The sequence below is a fragment of the Pimephales promelas genome, chromosome 8 (genome assembly GCF_988280905.1).
Source record: "Pimephales promelas chromosome 8, fPimPro1.hap1.1, whole genome shotgun sequence".
In the NCBI taxonomy this organism is placed as follows: Eukaryota; Metazoa; Chordata; class Actinopteri; order Cypriniformes; family Leuciscidae; genus Pimephales; species Pimephales promelas.
Genome location: NC_142776.1, coordinates 24747325 through 24760471, shown reverse-complemented (window position 1 = coordinate 24760471; position 13147 = coordinate 24747325). Strand labels below are relative to the sequence as shown.

Genomic DNA, 13147 nt, shown 5'->3' with positions numbered 1-13147 from the left:
AAATCAGCATATTCAAATAATTTCTGGGGGATCATGTAACACTGAAGACTGGAATAATGGCTGCTGAAAATTTGCCATCACAGGAATAAATTACATTTTAAAATAATAGTAAGATACAAAAAGTATTTAAATTAAAATAAAATTGTATTACACATATTAATAAAATAAAAAGTAATACCAATTATAATAATGTGTTTATAATATGAATATTTCACGGTATTGTGTTTTGTTCGGTGCAGCCATGGTGAGCAAAGTTTGAAAGGTAGTAGAAATTAAAATCTGGCACTTCAATCAGATTAAACAAAGAAATAATTGATAATTAATAGACAGATAAAATAATTGAAATAGTTGCAGCCCTAATCTGAAACAATATGATAGCTTTGTGTGAAGAACAGCCCAACATTTAAGTTATAATCTTCTCCCCTGTTGTAGCTATCCAATTTCATTTAAATGCTGTGTTTTAAGACATGGTTCAGGGAGTATCAATGATTTTCAGAACCACTGATGTTTGATGTTTTGCAATTAATGTCAAATTTGGAGTGACACGAAGAATAATCCAATCTCCAAAAAAGAACAGACATCATTGCATCACAGGTCTCATCCAATGACTATAATTTACGATCCTGCTTAGTTGAAACAGAGCCCTCAACAAGACCATCTCAAGCTTCTGCCCCTCCTACTAGGTGAGTGTTTACCACAATGACACTTTCACGACCTCCATAAGTCACTCAGGGAGCCATCGACACTCACATGTGCAGGGTCAGTGACTGCTCGGTCACGCTCAATGTCTCACTCATTGAGTGGAACCCAAGTTTTTTAGTCAGTCGAATGCTCAGACTTGATTGAGCATGGACGGCCAAACACCAACTCCTTTTAGCAACACACTTATTCACACCCAGTGATTAACGATGTCCTGCAAGGAGAATGGCGCCCAGGGTTTTGACTCTTAGGTGCCCTTGGTGGTGGACAGGTGGCTGACAGGTGAAGTGTATGTTTTGAGTTTGTAAGAGTGTCTTCTGCTCTCAGTGGATATACTCTCTAAACCCAGAATGCATCAGTCAAGTTTATTCGTTCTGTCACCACACTGGACGTGTACACAACATAAATGCACACATGTATGTAACCAATGTCCATTTTGTGAATATATGCAGTTCTGTTGTCAGCACATGGCATAATCACACCCGTGGATTTGTAGTCTAACCTTATGTCTTCTAAATTTGTTATCGCTATATTTGTCTCTCCTTTAGACGCTCATGCTTGCATGTTTTTATAAACATGTCTCAATCCCTCAAAAGATATACAGCTCTCAGCTGTGATGGGCAGTGTTTCAGAGCCTAAGTGCTTTATTGTGTGCTGGGTCCGAGGGCACTTAACCTTCATAAGTACCCCTGTGCAATAGACGCATGGCATAAAGGTTTTACTTTTTGAATCTTTGGTTTAACTGACAGACACATGTTTCTTGTGACTGTAGTAACACAGCCCTGAGGCACTTCCTAGAAATGTGAGTCTCATGGGACTTCATCTTATTTTGATAAAAAGGTTATGGGTCAATGACATGTTTTTTTTTTTTTTAATCTTGATAAATGTATTTATAAGAATAATACAGCTTAAGTTGTGTACATTCATGTGTTCAAGGTGTAAAGACAATGTCATTACGTTTTACTGGCTAGTTACAGTAAACCTTTCTTTTTTAAAAACAAAAAAAAAAATACATCAAAACAACATGAATACAAATTGAATAAGAGTGCATTTTAAATTAGTTTAAAGCTGCAGTCTGTAGCTTTTTTGGGTTAAAAATGATCCAAAATACATAACCAGCCAGTATTCAAAACTATCTGCTTGCCTTAGCTCGATTCAAAACGGTAAGCTTGTAATAATGTTTGGGCTAGTCTCGGCTAGTAAAAGCTATTGCGAGTGAGGATGTTGGTGTAGATTTATAACCTTTTCTCACAGCACTTGATATAATTAAACGTATCAATTTGATGGTGGATCCAGAAAGTTTCAAATGACAATCAGCAGTGACACCTGGAGATTGACTGCTGTAAAATGCAAAAGACTTCGTTTGAAATACGAAGTGGCTACAGAAAAAAAGAGACTACAACCGGACCCATGCGAAAACAAGGATACATATCGGAAGGACATTACATTTAGTCGTGCAATGCTTACATTGTTATGTTGTTGGGGACAAAGTATAATTTGCATGGTTTTGCGTGATATGATAACTTATAAGCGATTGTTAGATTTAATCAGCGCAATTTACTGCAATGTCAGAACCAGAACAAAGGGGGATGTTTCTTACTAGTTCAGATGACATTTTCCGGTGAAAATTCTTATGTTGGTCATACTTCTGAATGCCAGTATCCACACCGGCGCGGTGATTGGCAGCTGCACACTCTCCTCAAACTCACAGAAATTTGATAATTCCACGAATGACTGCAATTGCAGATTTCGAACAGAGATGGCGACACAGAGGAAAAATGCCGGACTGCAGCTTCAAAGGGTTTTTTTTCTTCTTTATCATAGACATTTTTATTTGTGATTGACCCTTACACAAAAACTCCCAGAAATGATTCTCAGAAATTATCATCACAGTACATTGCTCTTTAAATTTCATATGGTATCCCAAAAAACATATGGTTTATTTCACAGGTTGTTTGTTTTTTGATAGGAGTGCAGTGCTCTGAGGCAAAGGGCAAGGTCATAGTGCTTTCCTCTCATCTCTTATTCATACCTTTAATGCTATAACTGGATGAAAACAGTACAGTATATAAGGAAGCCGGTGTCATTACGCATTCAAGTTTTTCCTGTTTGGTCTCTAACCAGCAGTGACACACAGCATCATGAATGTAGAGAGAAAGCAATGCTGGAATCCCAAAGGAGTAAACATTAGCCATATGGAATCATTTCCATGATGTGGGCTCTATGGTGTTGACGGCCTATGAAGAGGCTTCTAGCAGAATCCAAAAGTAACTTAAATGTTAACACACAGTAAAATTGCAACTGGCGTGTGAATTACGACTGTCAACTGTCCATTTCTGGCTTTATAAGCAGTCAGGGATGCTCAGTGCAGATCGTGTTGCTCTTATTAGTCCCAGCCATCTTGGGTCAAGTCATCAGTTGATTTGGAAGCAGGGTGAGTATTTATACGTGTTAATGTGGTGTTGGTTTCCGTGACGATAGGATCACACCAATGACTGATGAGGTCTGGCCTTGTGGGTGACACTTGAGCCTCTCCTGATTTTGACTGGTATGGCCCCATGGAGCCGTCCACTGGTCCATGGTACATGGTGAGGAGGTTCTCCTTGTATTCTCTCTCCAAAGTACATCAACAGTCTTGCTGCCCATCTCGCTATCTGAATTACAGGATCCTGTGAGCATCAGAGGGCTCTTCTTATATTTCTGGTCTTTCAAACTTCCCAAGGTCACGTTCCATTCATTACACATGGATAAACACTTGGCTGAACAACAGCTCTCAGAGGTGGGCAAAGATCTTTGTTGGCACACTTTACCTAGGCGCCACATACGTACACATTCAGATGAGCTCTGTAGTTTGTGCCAGGATTGAAAAGAGGCATCTTGGTATTTTGGGTTGGGGTGCAATGTCCTCCCTCTAGACGTACACCGACTCTTTCTCTAATTCCTCACACCCGTCCTAAGATAGCAAATGTCACCATATTGCGCAGTCTTGTTTTCATACCAGATTTAGGGACACTCTTAGGCCACATTTACACTGGATGGTTCAAGTGACCCAAATCCGATTTTTTTCCTCTCATGTGGCACAGATCGGATATGACCGGTGAACGGGTAAGCAGGAAAAACAAAACGCATGGATTCCAATTTTCTCAGATCGGATTCAGGCCTCACTTATCTGTGGTAATAAATCGGATGTGAATCGGATACGTGCATTTGCGTGTGCCATGTAAGCATACAAATCGGATATTCCCCAGTAAATGCGAGTCGTACGTCATTAATAAAAGTGATGTCAACTCAGGTGGACACCTCCAATTAAGATCACTTGACTGATAGGCGCGATGGAGGATGAAGGAAACACACAGTGGAGAAATTCGAAGGTTTCAGAGTGTTTTTTTTTTTAGAGTTTTTGGGGCAAAGAGACGGTGGGGGGAAAAATGCAGGGTTGTTACAGAAATAAATCCGTGTAAAGAAATAAAGACATTTCACGAGATATGGGGATATGTGCTTTCATCTTTTTTCTCCGCCATACGAGACCAATGTTTTGCTGACTTTTTTTTGATGATTTCTCAAAATATTGTGGAGAGCAAAACACTGGGTAATTTTATTCGCATCCATTGCATTTCGTGCTGTTACTTCCTTTTCCGTGTCAGAATGTCTACATTTGATAGTTTCAGCGGTGTATAGCGTAAATGCAAAAAATCGGATACGGGTCACTTTTAAAAGATGATGTATACGGGTCGTCAAAAAAATCGGATCTAGTCAGAAAATCGGATTTGAGCATCATGACCTGCAGTGTAAATGCAACCCTAGATATAATGAGAATCTGCCAATTTAGCACACTTCTCACAGCATGTTTTCCTATTAATTCAACGAACTGTAAAGAGCTGGGTATACTTTGTTTTCTCTCTTCCTCTCTGTCTAGTGAACAGTTTAGTGCCCAAGTACACTCCATTTACAGTCAGCACAGATGGATGCATTCGACGTGTAAAAACTACCAATGGACCTTTGTTTTTGAGTACTCAAATCACTTGCCTATGCACTGCTTGTGCTCAAGTCCATGCAGACAAAAAAGTAGTTGCATGCAGACAGTGGGTCTCATTCACTATTGTATGGATTATTGGCATTCATGGAAATACAACTATAATGCAGCCAGATTCCCATTATGTTTGGGAGTGTCCCTAAATCTGGAATGCAAGCAAACAAGGCTGCACAGAAGAACTCCTCACAGAAATGTTTGCATACACACGAGTTTGTTCTTATCCTCGTTCTAAGGTTAATGAATTTGGACCATTTGAAATGAGCGACCGTGTTTACAGAGGTTAGTCATTTGCATAAAACACACCCAAACCACCTCCATAATAGGGCTTTCCACTGAGCATTTCCTTTTTACAGTATTTCATTGCTCTCAGCAATATATGACATACTCTAAAGATGCACTCTCGGCTGAGAGCATGTGTAACAAGATCCTCAAGCAATGCCAAGTGTGCTATCCTCAAAACAGTTTCAAACACAATACACACCTTTTATACAGAACCAGATTGCAAACTACTTATTAGCCAGCTGTTGCTACACATGCATTATTATTATTATTTTTTTTATTCAGAGGAAACTTGCAGGATGCAAAACACGGATGAAATCAACTACCCACCCACCAATCCCTCCCATCCCTCTCACCCCACCCGGTCTCGAAATAAGCTGTTTTCAGTGAATGTGCAAGACTTCAGATTAATTAGACATTATAGGTTAATAACTGTAAGAATAACAAAATGCAGTAACTACTTGTGCTTTATGATTTTGATAAATTATTTTTATATGTGAAAATTTGGAAATAATACTGTACTGGAACCCTTGCTCAATCAAGTTGCAAATGGTTAATAATAGAATCAAGTTTCAACTTAATTCTATTATTAACACAGTATTTTTCTTTCCAGGACCTTGAAATGGGCAGTTCAACTGTACCCCCTTCTCTCAATTTGGCCTAATTTTGGTTGCCAAATATGACACAATGGTACTGCCTTCACATATGGGTTCAGGAATGCCTGTTAAACAGCTGTCCCATAATACAGGCACTTACAATCATTGACGGAATTGCCTGGAAGAAAAAGATAGGCATGCAGAATACAATCAGAATAGGGGCATTATGAGCTTTTTATATCATCATCATTTGATACCATTGAGATGTCATAATTCTTGTCACCAATATCAATATCACAAGAAAAAAACTAATACTAGCCTTTGTAAAGAAAAGAACGGAAAAAAAAAACAAGCTAAGACAATTTAGCTAAACAAACAACAATAATGAATTAAGAGCAATAGGACCACAAACACAATTAGTGCAAAGAAACAGGCTAAAAACTGCACTAAAAATAAGAAATATTAGCCTACATAAATTATAAAGTAATTTGTAAAGTAATAGTAGCCAACATTTGAAGTGGATCAAAACATTTCAACAAAGTTATACATGAATTTTGAACAAAACCAATACTTGTCTTAGGACAACTTTGATTCACTGTTATGATCCACTTCAAACGTTGACTACTAAGTATAAAGTAATCAAATAAAAACACCGCATATATCTTCACTGTGTAAATTAACTATACATGAAGAACGAATGCACAGATTCAATATACTGTTACACATGCATCTTCTTTCTCACCTGTTTATATTCACTTAAGACACAAATGAATGTGTTTACAAAAATACTGGCAAAGACGGGCATTTTGACACATAAGTATGTGTATATAACCGTTGAAGCCTAAAGCCCGGAACACACCAAGTCGACGCCGACGAACTAGCGCTGATGAAAGCCGGCTGTTTTGCCGTCTGCTCTTTTCGGGGTAAAAAGCTGCACTTGAACACACCGAGAGAACTACAGGCGACTGTCAGCTATAATGTTATCAGCTATAATTCCTCAAAAAGGAAAACCGACGCTGCCGGCTGCAGATACACATACTGTAAACAAAGCAGCGTTACCGTTTTGAATATCAATCCTGCTAAACGCTTTCTTTATTCCACTCCGCTCATGTTAATATTGAAATATTCGCAAGGAACACTCAGGTAAGATGACGTAACATAAGAACAGCCTTCTATCTTTACTGTTTTGACTTCTTTGCTTGCTGTTTTGCTTTTATTCTCGCGCACCGACTCTTTCACTAAGCTGAACAGCCAATCAGAGTTCTCTCTTTCCCCAACGGCCCGATGCCGATTGAACATGTCGAATCGGGCGAAACAAAGCCGAAAAAGGACTATTTTCAGCCGACGGCACGGAACCGTACGGAACACACCGAGGAAACTTAGTCGCCCGACGCACAAAAAGTGCCCTACGACTGGCCGTCGGCTTGGCGTGTTCCGGGCTTAAAAAGAACTCTTTCCAGTACTCGCACAATTTATGAGCAGTGGCATGTTCACAAGTCACTCAGACTGTGTTTCAATGGTTTAAATTCACTTGTTTTTAAACCAAAATGTTAAAAAATGCAGTCTTGACCAAGTAGCACAGCGTTAGAGACAATTGTACCAAATTTTTACCAACCGGTTAATCGTGTCTACCAGCAAATCTTCCAGCCCCTAAATCATCCTTTCATGCAGTAATCAACAACTCCCAATTCCCTTTGATCCAGTCCCTGGCCTGCAATAGCATTCCGTAGCTATGCCACACTCCATTTCGGCTACACTTGTTTTGGCCCACAAGATTCTGCACTGCCTTAACACTAGTTTGATAGGAGTGTTAAGTGTTGCTGGTTTACCAGAGAAGCATTTACTGGCAGCTGTGCCATCCCACTGGGAATCAGAGGATGAGACCCTGGGGGATTGCTGCAGAAGCAGGAGGGGTATCTCGCGCTGTCAATAATGAGATTAATGATGTGACAGAGATGGAACGGTAAAGAATCGGACTGCTGTTAAACGGAATTAGTTGTCAAATTTGGAGACGGGATCAGAGAACATGAGATGACACCGCTTGATAATCCCTAAGAGGATGCAGGGTATCACTGCTGCCCTGTCATAACATTTGATGAGGAGTAAAGGGAACATTCCAGAAGTGTGAAATAAATACTATAGCAGTTGTCACACTTTGTGTATCTCCATTTTAGTTCCAGAGAACATGTTTGGACAAGTAGTGCTGCTTGAAAGTCTGTATTTCCCACCTTTTTTAAACATATTTTTGGCATTCCTAACTTTATTTAAAGAGAGAGAGAGCAAGTCAACAGTTACTTTCTCTTTTGTTCCATCCAACATTTATTTCCTACCATTAATCCTTATTTCCTTCCCACATACTTGTCTAGCTACCTACCTTAATTTCCTTATCGTTATCTTTCTTAATTCACTCCTTTCCTGTTCTCACTTCATTTCTTTCCTCATTTTCCCTCCTTTCCTTCCTTCTTACCTATATACCTATACCTTACTTTGCCTTCCATCCCTTCCCACATCTGACAAAATTGAACTAGACTGCCACCTTAAAATCGGTGACTACCAAACATCTAATTGGGTGTATGTGCTTTTCCAAAAAAATAATACAAAAATAATTTCCTGTTAACGTTAACATCACCACTCAGTTATCCCAAGCAGCCCCACATAAAGTCCAGAGAGACAGAATAATAACATGGGAACCTGTCAGAAAAATGAGTCTGTGCATGTGACAAAGAGGGATAGATAAAGGTGTGAGCTTGCAGCGCTGAAGCCGAAGCGAGTTGAGTAAATAATCGGCCGTCTGAGGAGCCGCGGGTGCGGGGCCGGTGTGTCAGCAGGCGATGGATGAGTCCCCAGGCCTGATTGTAAAGCCCAGCAGGTTGTGTTGGTTGAGTGAGTCTGTGCCGAGTGGAGTCTCAATCTTCCCTCTAATAGGCCACTGACAGCCCTTTACCACACACATATACACACACTTGCGAGTACACACATCAATAAAGTGTCCTGACAGGGACCGTAGCCTCAGCTTTGGTACCTAGCGTGCAGTTCTTGACTAAACCGGCCGCACACATGCTCTCAAAGACACGGGCGGCATCAATTCTGCGGCGCTATCATTAAACAATAGGTAAGGTGGAACAATACAGAGAAGTGCGTAGTATACGGCTGGCTGTGTAAGACACAAGCTCTCTGACAAGCCGTATTTGTCATCCACCAGGAGACGGGCTGGTCCGACATCGGTGGTACAGATGAGAGGTGTGTGAAAAAGTGACTTTGAGCCAGACAACTAATCTTGCAGCCTCACATACACGACCCCTTGACAGAGGCCCACACGTGTGTGTTTGCTCCCTCACTTATGGAGTCTGGTCATATACTCCACAGCTCAAGCACTCCTTCACATAAACACTAATAAATGGTCCTCCATATTATACACAGTTGTACTGTCAGACACATATCTCTGCTGTGCTCTATTTTTAGGCCATATTGTGCAGAGATTTGATCATTGGTAAATGTTTGTCGAAGATGAATTCCCCGGCTGATGCGGAAGTGTGTGTGCATGTATGGGTTCGGTGATAAATGGAGAGGGGCACCCTGGAGTAGAAGACAGGGAAAAATAGGGGGAGGAAGGTTTTCTATTGGTACAGGAAATGTGAGTTTCTATTGTAACATTATGGAATGGCTATTATAAAGACCAGGGGAAGATTAACTGTTTAAATAACCAGGTAAAGGAATATTATCAAAAACAATACATTTGTATTTGCTTTCCCAAATTCATATTGTCTTCTTTCCTGCCCATTCATCTGATTCCTTACAATTAATTCCTTCCGGCCTGTCTTTCTTATTTTTCTTTTTTTTTTTCTACTCTCAGTTTCTTCTTTCAATTTCCATTCATTCATTCATTCATTCATTCATTCATTCATTCATTTCTTCTAACATCCTTCCATTTTTACTTCTTTACATCCCTCCTTCCGGCCTGTCTTTCTTATTTTTCTTTTTTTTTTCTACACTCAGTTTCTTCTTTCAATTTCCATTCATTCATTCATTTCTTCTAACATCCTTCCATTTTTACTTCTTTACATCCCTCCTTCCGGCCTGTCTTTCTTATTTTTCTTTTTTTTTTTCTACACTCAGTTTCTTCTTTCAATTTCCATTCATTCATTCATTCATTCATTCATTCATTCATTCATTTCTTCTAACATCCTTCCATTTGTACTTCTTTACATCCCTCCTTTCCTATACCTTGTCCTTCCTTCCTTCCATTTTGTATTCCTCTCATTTCTTTCTTTCCTCTTTCATTCCTTGTTTTCTTCTTTCATTACTTAATTTCTTCTTTCATTCAAAAGTCCATCCCATTTTGTACTCCTCTCCTTTCTTTCTTTCCTCTACCTTCCCTTCCTTTCTTCTTTCATTACTTCATTCATTCATTCCTTTCTTCTTTCATTCAAGAGTTCTTACTCTGAGATACATTAAGCACAATTGAGCACAACTGAGAATTTATGTTTAATTTAACTCTTGTTAAATCTGCGTTCCCTGTAATTAGTTTTAAAGTAAATAGCATCTGTTAACAAATACAACCTTTTTGTAAGCAGTTGTAAATGATTAAGTAAAAGTTTCATCCAAAGCCTTTCTGCTTTGTCTTTTTCCTCCGCTAACCCTCTCTGATTTCCTTAAGATCTTTAAGTAATTCCATTCTCCCTTTGGCTTGTCTAACATGCTAAATTGTAGCTGCTGGGAATAAATCTTTGGTGTTTTTACCTCTTGTGTACAGCGGCAAAGAGGGAAAGCTGCCATGCAGAGTCCATCTTTTACTCAGCCCCCATACATGCATGTCACTTCAACCCAGCCACTCATAAAGCAACATGATGGATAAATGAATACAGAAATAAATAAATAAAAGCCACACTTATTCTCTCCCGCACATCCTTTCCTCCGCCTCTCTGATGGATCTGTGAAATGATATAAGGAATAAGACTTAGAGGGAGGGAGAAAGAAAGGGTTGGGGTGGAGAGACGGATATGATTTATTAGGCTGATAAAAATTCAGCCTTTGTTATTCAGTCATTTTTCCATGTGCGGCTTATTAAGGAGCGCACCTGCCAGGGGAAGAGTTTGTGTGCGCCTCTGGGTGTACGTCTAAATGTGTGTGTCCCGTAGAGTAGGAAGACTCAGACCTCACAGAGCCAGTTTAGATGACACCCTCTGCGCCTCTGTCTGTGTTCAGTGCCATATTTTTATGTATATTAATGTCTCCCTTTGCACCTAGCTTTATCATGAAATTGCAGTGACCAAATCACATTTGATGACACTTAACCCAGTGGTTCCCAAACTTTTTCTGCAGGGCCCACCTTTTGTAGAGAAACATGTTCTCAAGCCCCACACATACACGCACCCACACTCTCATGACCTCAGACACTCTCAGACATGACCTTGCTTTCATAATTCTATAGGATTTATTTGAAACATTGTAATTAATACAGTACTACAACTTCAGGCTTATCTGAAGACTTATCAGGACAACACACTGTGCTCTCTCTTCATGACCCACCGTTGCACTGTTGAATTCGAGGGCAAGATACGCCTCGTCATATTTTCTTGTCTTTTCACTATGTCTCGAAGACGGCGGCCATACTCTCCACTAGACGCAACAAAGCGAATGTTGTGACTTGTCGTGTCTTGTCAAGTGTTGGACAGCATTACTGATTATACTAGGGGTCTATTTGCTTTTGTAGTGTCGTGTTGTTTAAAAATGACATTACAACTTGTATCTGCACAAATAACCCAATCTTAGTCATTAATGTCTGGCATTACATTTGAGCACTTTAAACACCAGTAAACTGAAGCGCTTTAGTGGGTTAATAAACTCAACCAAACGCATCCTAATATGAGATAATCGGTAACACTTTACAATAAGGTTCATTTATTAAACATTAGTTAATGTATTAACTAACATGAACTAACCATGAGCAATACATTTGTTACTGTTTTTGTTAATCTTTGTTAACGCTAGTTAATACAAATCCAGCTGTTCATTGTTTGTTCATGTTGTTAACAAGATTTTAAAAAAGTATTAGTAAATGTTGAAATTAGCATTAACAAAGATTAACAAATGCTATAGAAGTATTATTCATTCTTAGTTAATGTTAACTAATGTAGTTAACTAATGAACCTTATTGTAAAGTGTTACCAGATAATCATATATATATATATGCAACATAAAAAGTAGTATTAAGACTAACATATGCACAAAAGGACATGAATGCGCACGTGAACTGAGCATGTTCTGAACGCATGTTGTGGATGCACTCTTTCCGCAACTAAAGCACAAATAATTTGCAACAATCAATTGCAATAGTGTTCTCATTATAATGTTATATAAATTGCATATATAAAAGTGAATCCACACAATTTTCACATGCAATTTATCCAGATACCAAACATGTTCACACTACATGTAGGTGTCAAAGCATCTGGTTATTAATGTGTGCGTGTATGTGTGTGTGTGTGTGTGTAAAACGTAAAAAGTATCTATCTCTAGCTGGAGTTTGTGCAAACCACAGGCTGACTAACTAATGACTCAGTTATAGCTTATGTGAGCATCATTAAGTGATTAAGCATTATTGATCAGTGAAGTGACATGTCAACCATTAATTCCCTTCCATGATTTGTCTGTTCCTTTGCAGGCCCCACCTCTTCGCCAGTGCGAAGCCCGGCATCACATCGGGTCATCAAAACACGCTACAAGATCGACACACGCAAAGCGCATACAATCCAATCCTTCAGGGTCAAGAGAGTACATTCTGCCAGGTATGTGATTGGGTGCTTTTTTAGTGGAGGTGGAAATGATCAGCACTTGATCCACTTCCTGTTTGTCTCCTCTTCAACAAGGCTCATTTCAATGACTTTATCCCATCATAAATTTTGCGTTTGCACTTGTGCGTGCATCCCACTCACAATCTCAGTCCGGCACAACCAATTACCAGACTGATTAAAACCTCTCTGTTGACATTCAGTGTTTTTTATCAGTGTCTCAGTGCCTAATAAAAGATTAAATAACCGCCTGGCCCTTAATAACGCCACACAGAACCATAACTAACTGCCTCATCACCGCTGATAATGACAGAGAGAAGGTGCCGCTCATCATGGTAATCTATTACTGGAACCATAATATTACACCATAAAGATGTAATACGGGATGCTCATGTGTACATGTGGGTAGTCACTGAGACAGGCTTGTAATGGCCAATGGTGCCTTGAAATATTTTTTTTTATGTATGTATAACGAGAAACGACTGCAATGATCAAAGAGGTCCATCGAACACATTTTTACATAAAAAACAATGGAACGCAGTGGAATGCAAAAACCTGTTCTGTGTGAACAGAAGTTATATGAAAAGCCTTTTCTATCAGAGCTGTGGCATAACAGTTTTCATACATGCCTTAGACATGTTGATACAGAAGTGCTCATGGAAGAAGAAAACATTCTGATTGAAATGACAAACTTTCTTTGTTTGCGAAAGAGAGCGTCTTGCTGCTGCTGCACTATATGAGGTGACGAG

At 39.4% G+C, this 13147-nt stretch overlaps 1 protein-coding gene across 1 annotated transcript in view; it reads left to right on the top strand.

The window, feature by feature from the left end:
* Positions 1 to 13147, top strand: part of zc3h3 (zinc finger CCCH-type containing 3) — a 72020-nt gene that overhangs the window by 24001 nt on the left and 34872 nt on the right. Inside the window, exon 4 of the mRNA XM_039670096.2 lies at positions 12272 to 12395. Coding sequence (XP_039526030.2) covers positions 12272 to 12395 — 124 coding nt within the window. The remainder of the gene's footprint in view (positions 1 to 12271; positions 12396 to 13147) is intronic.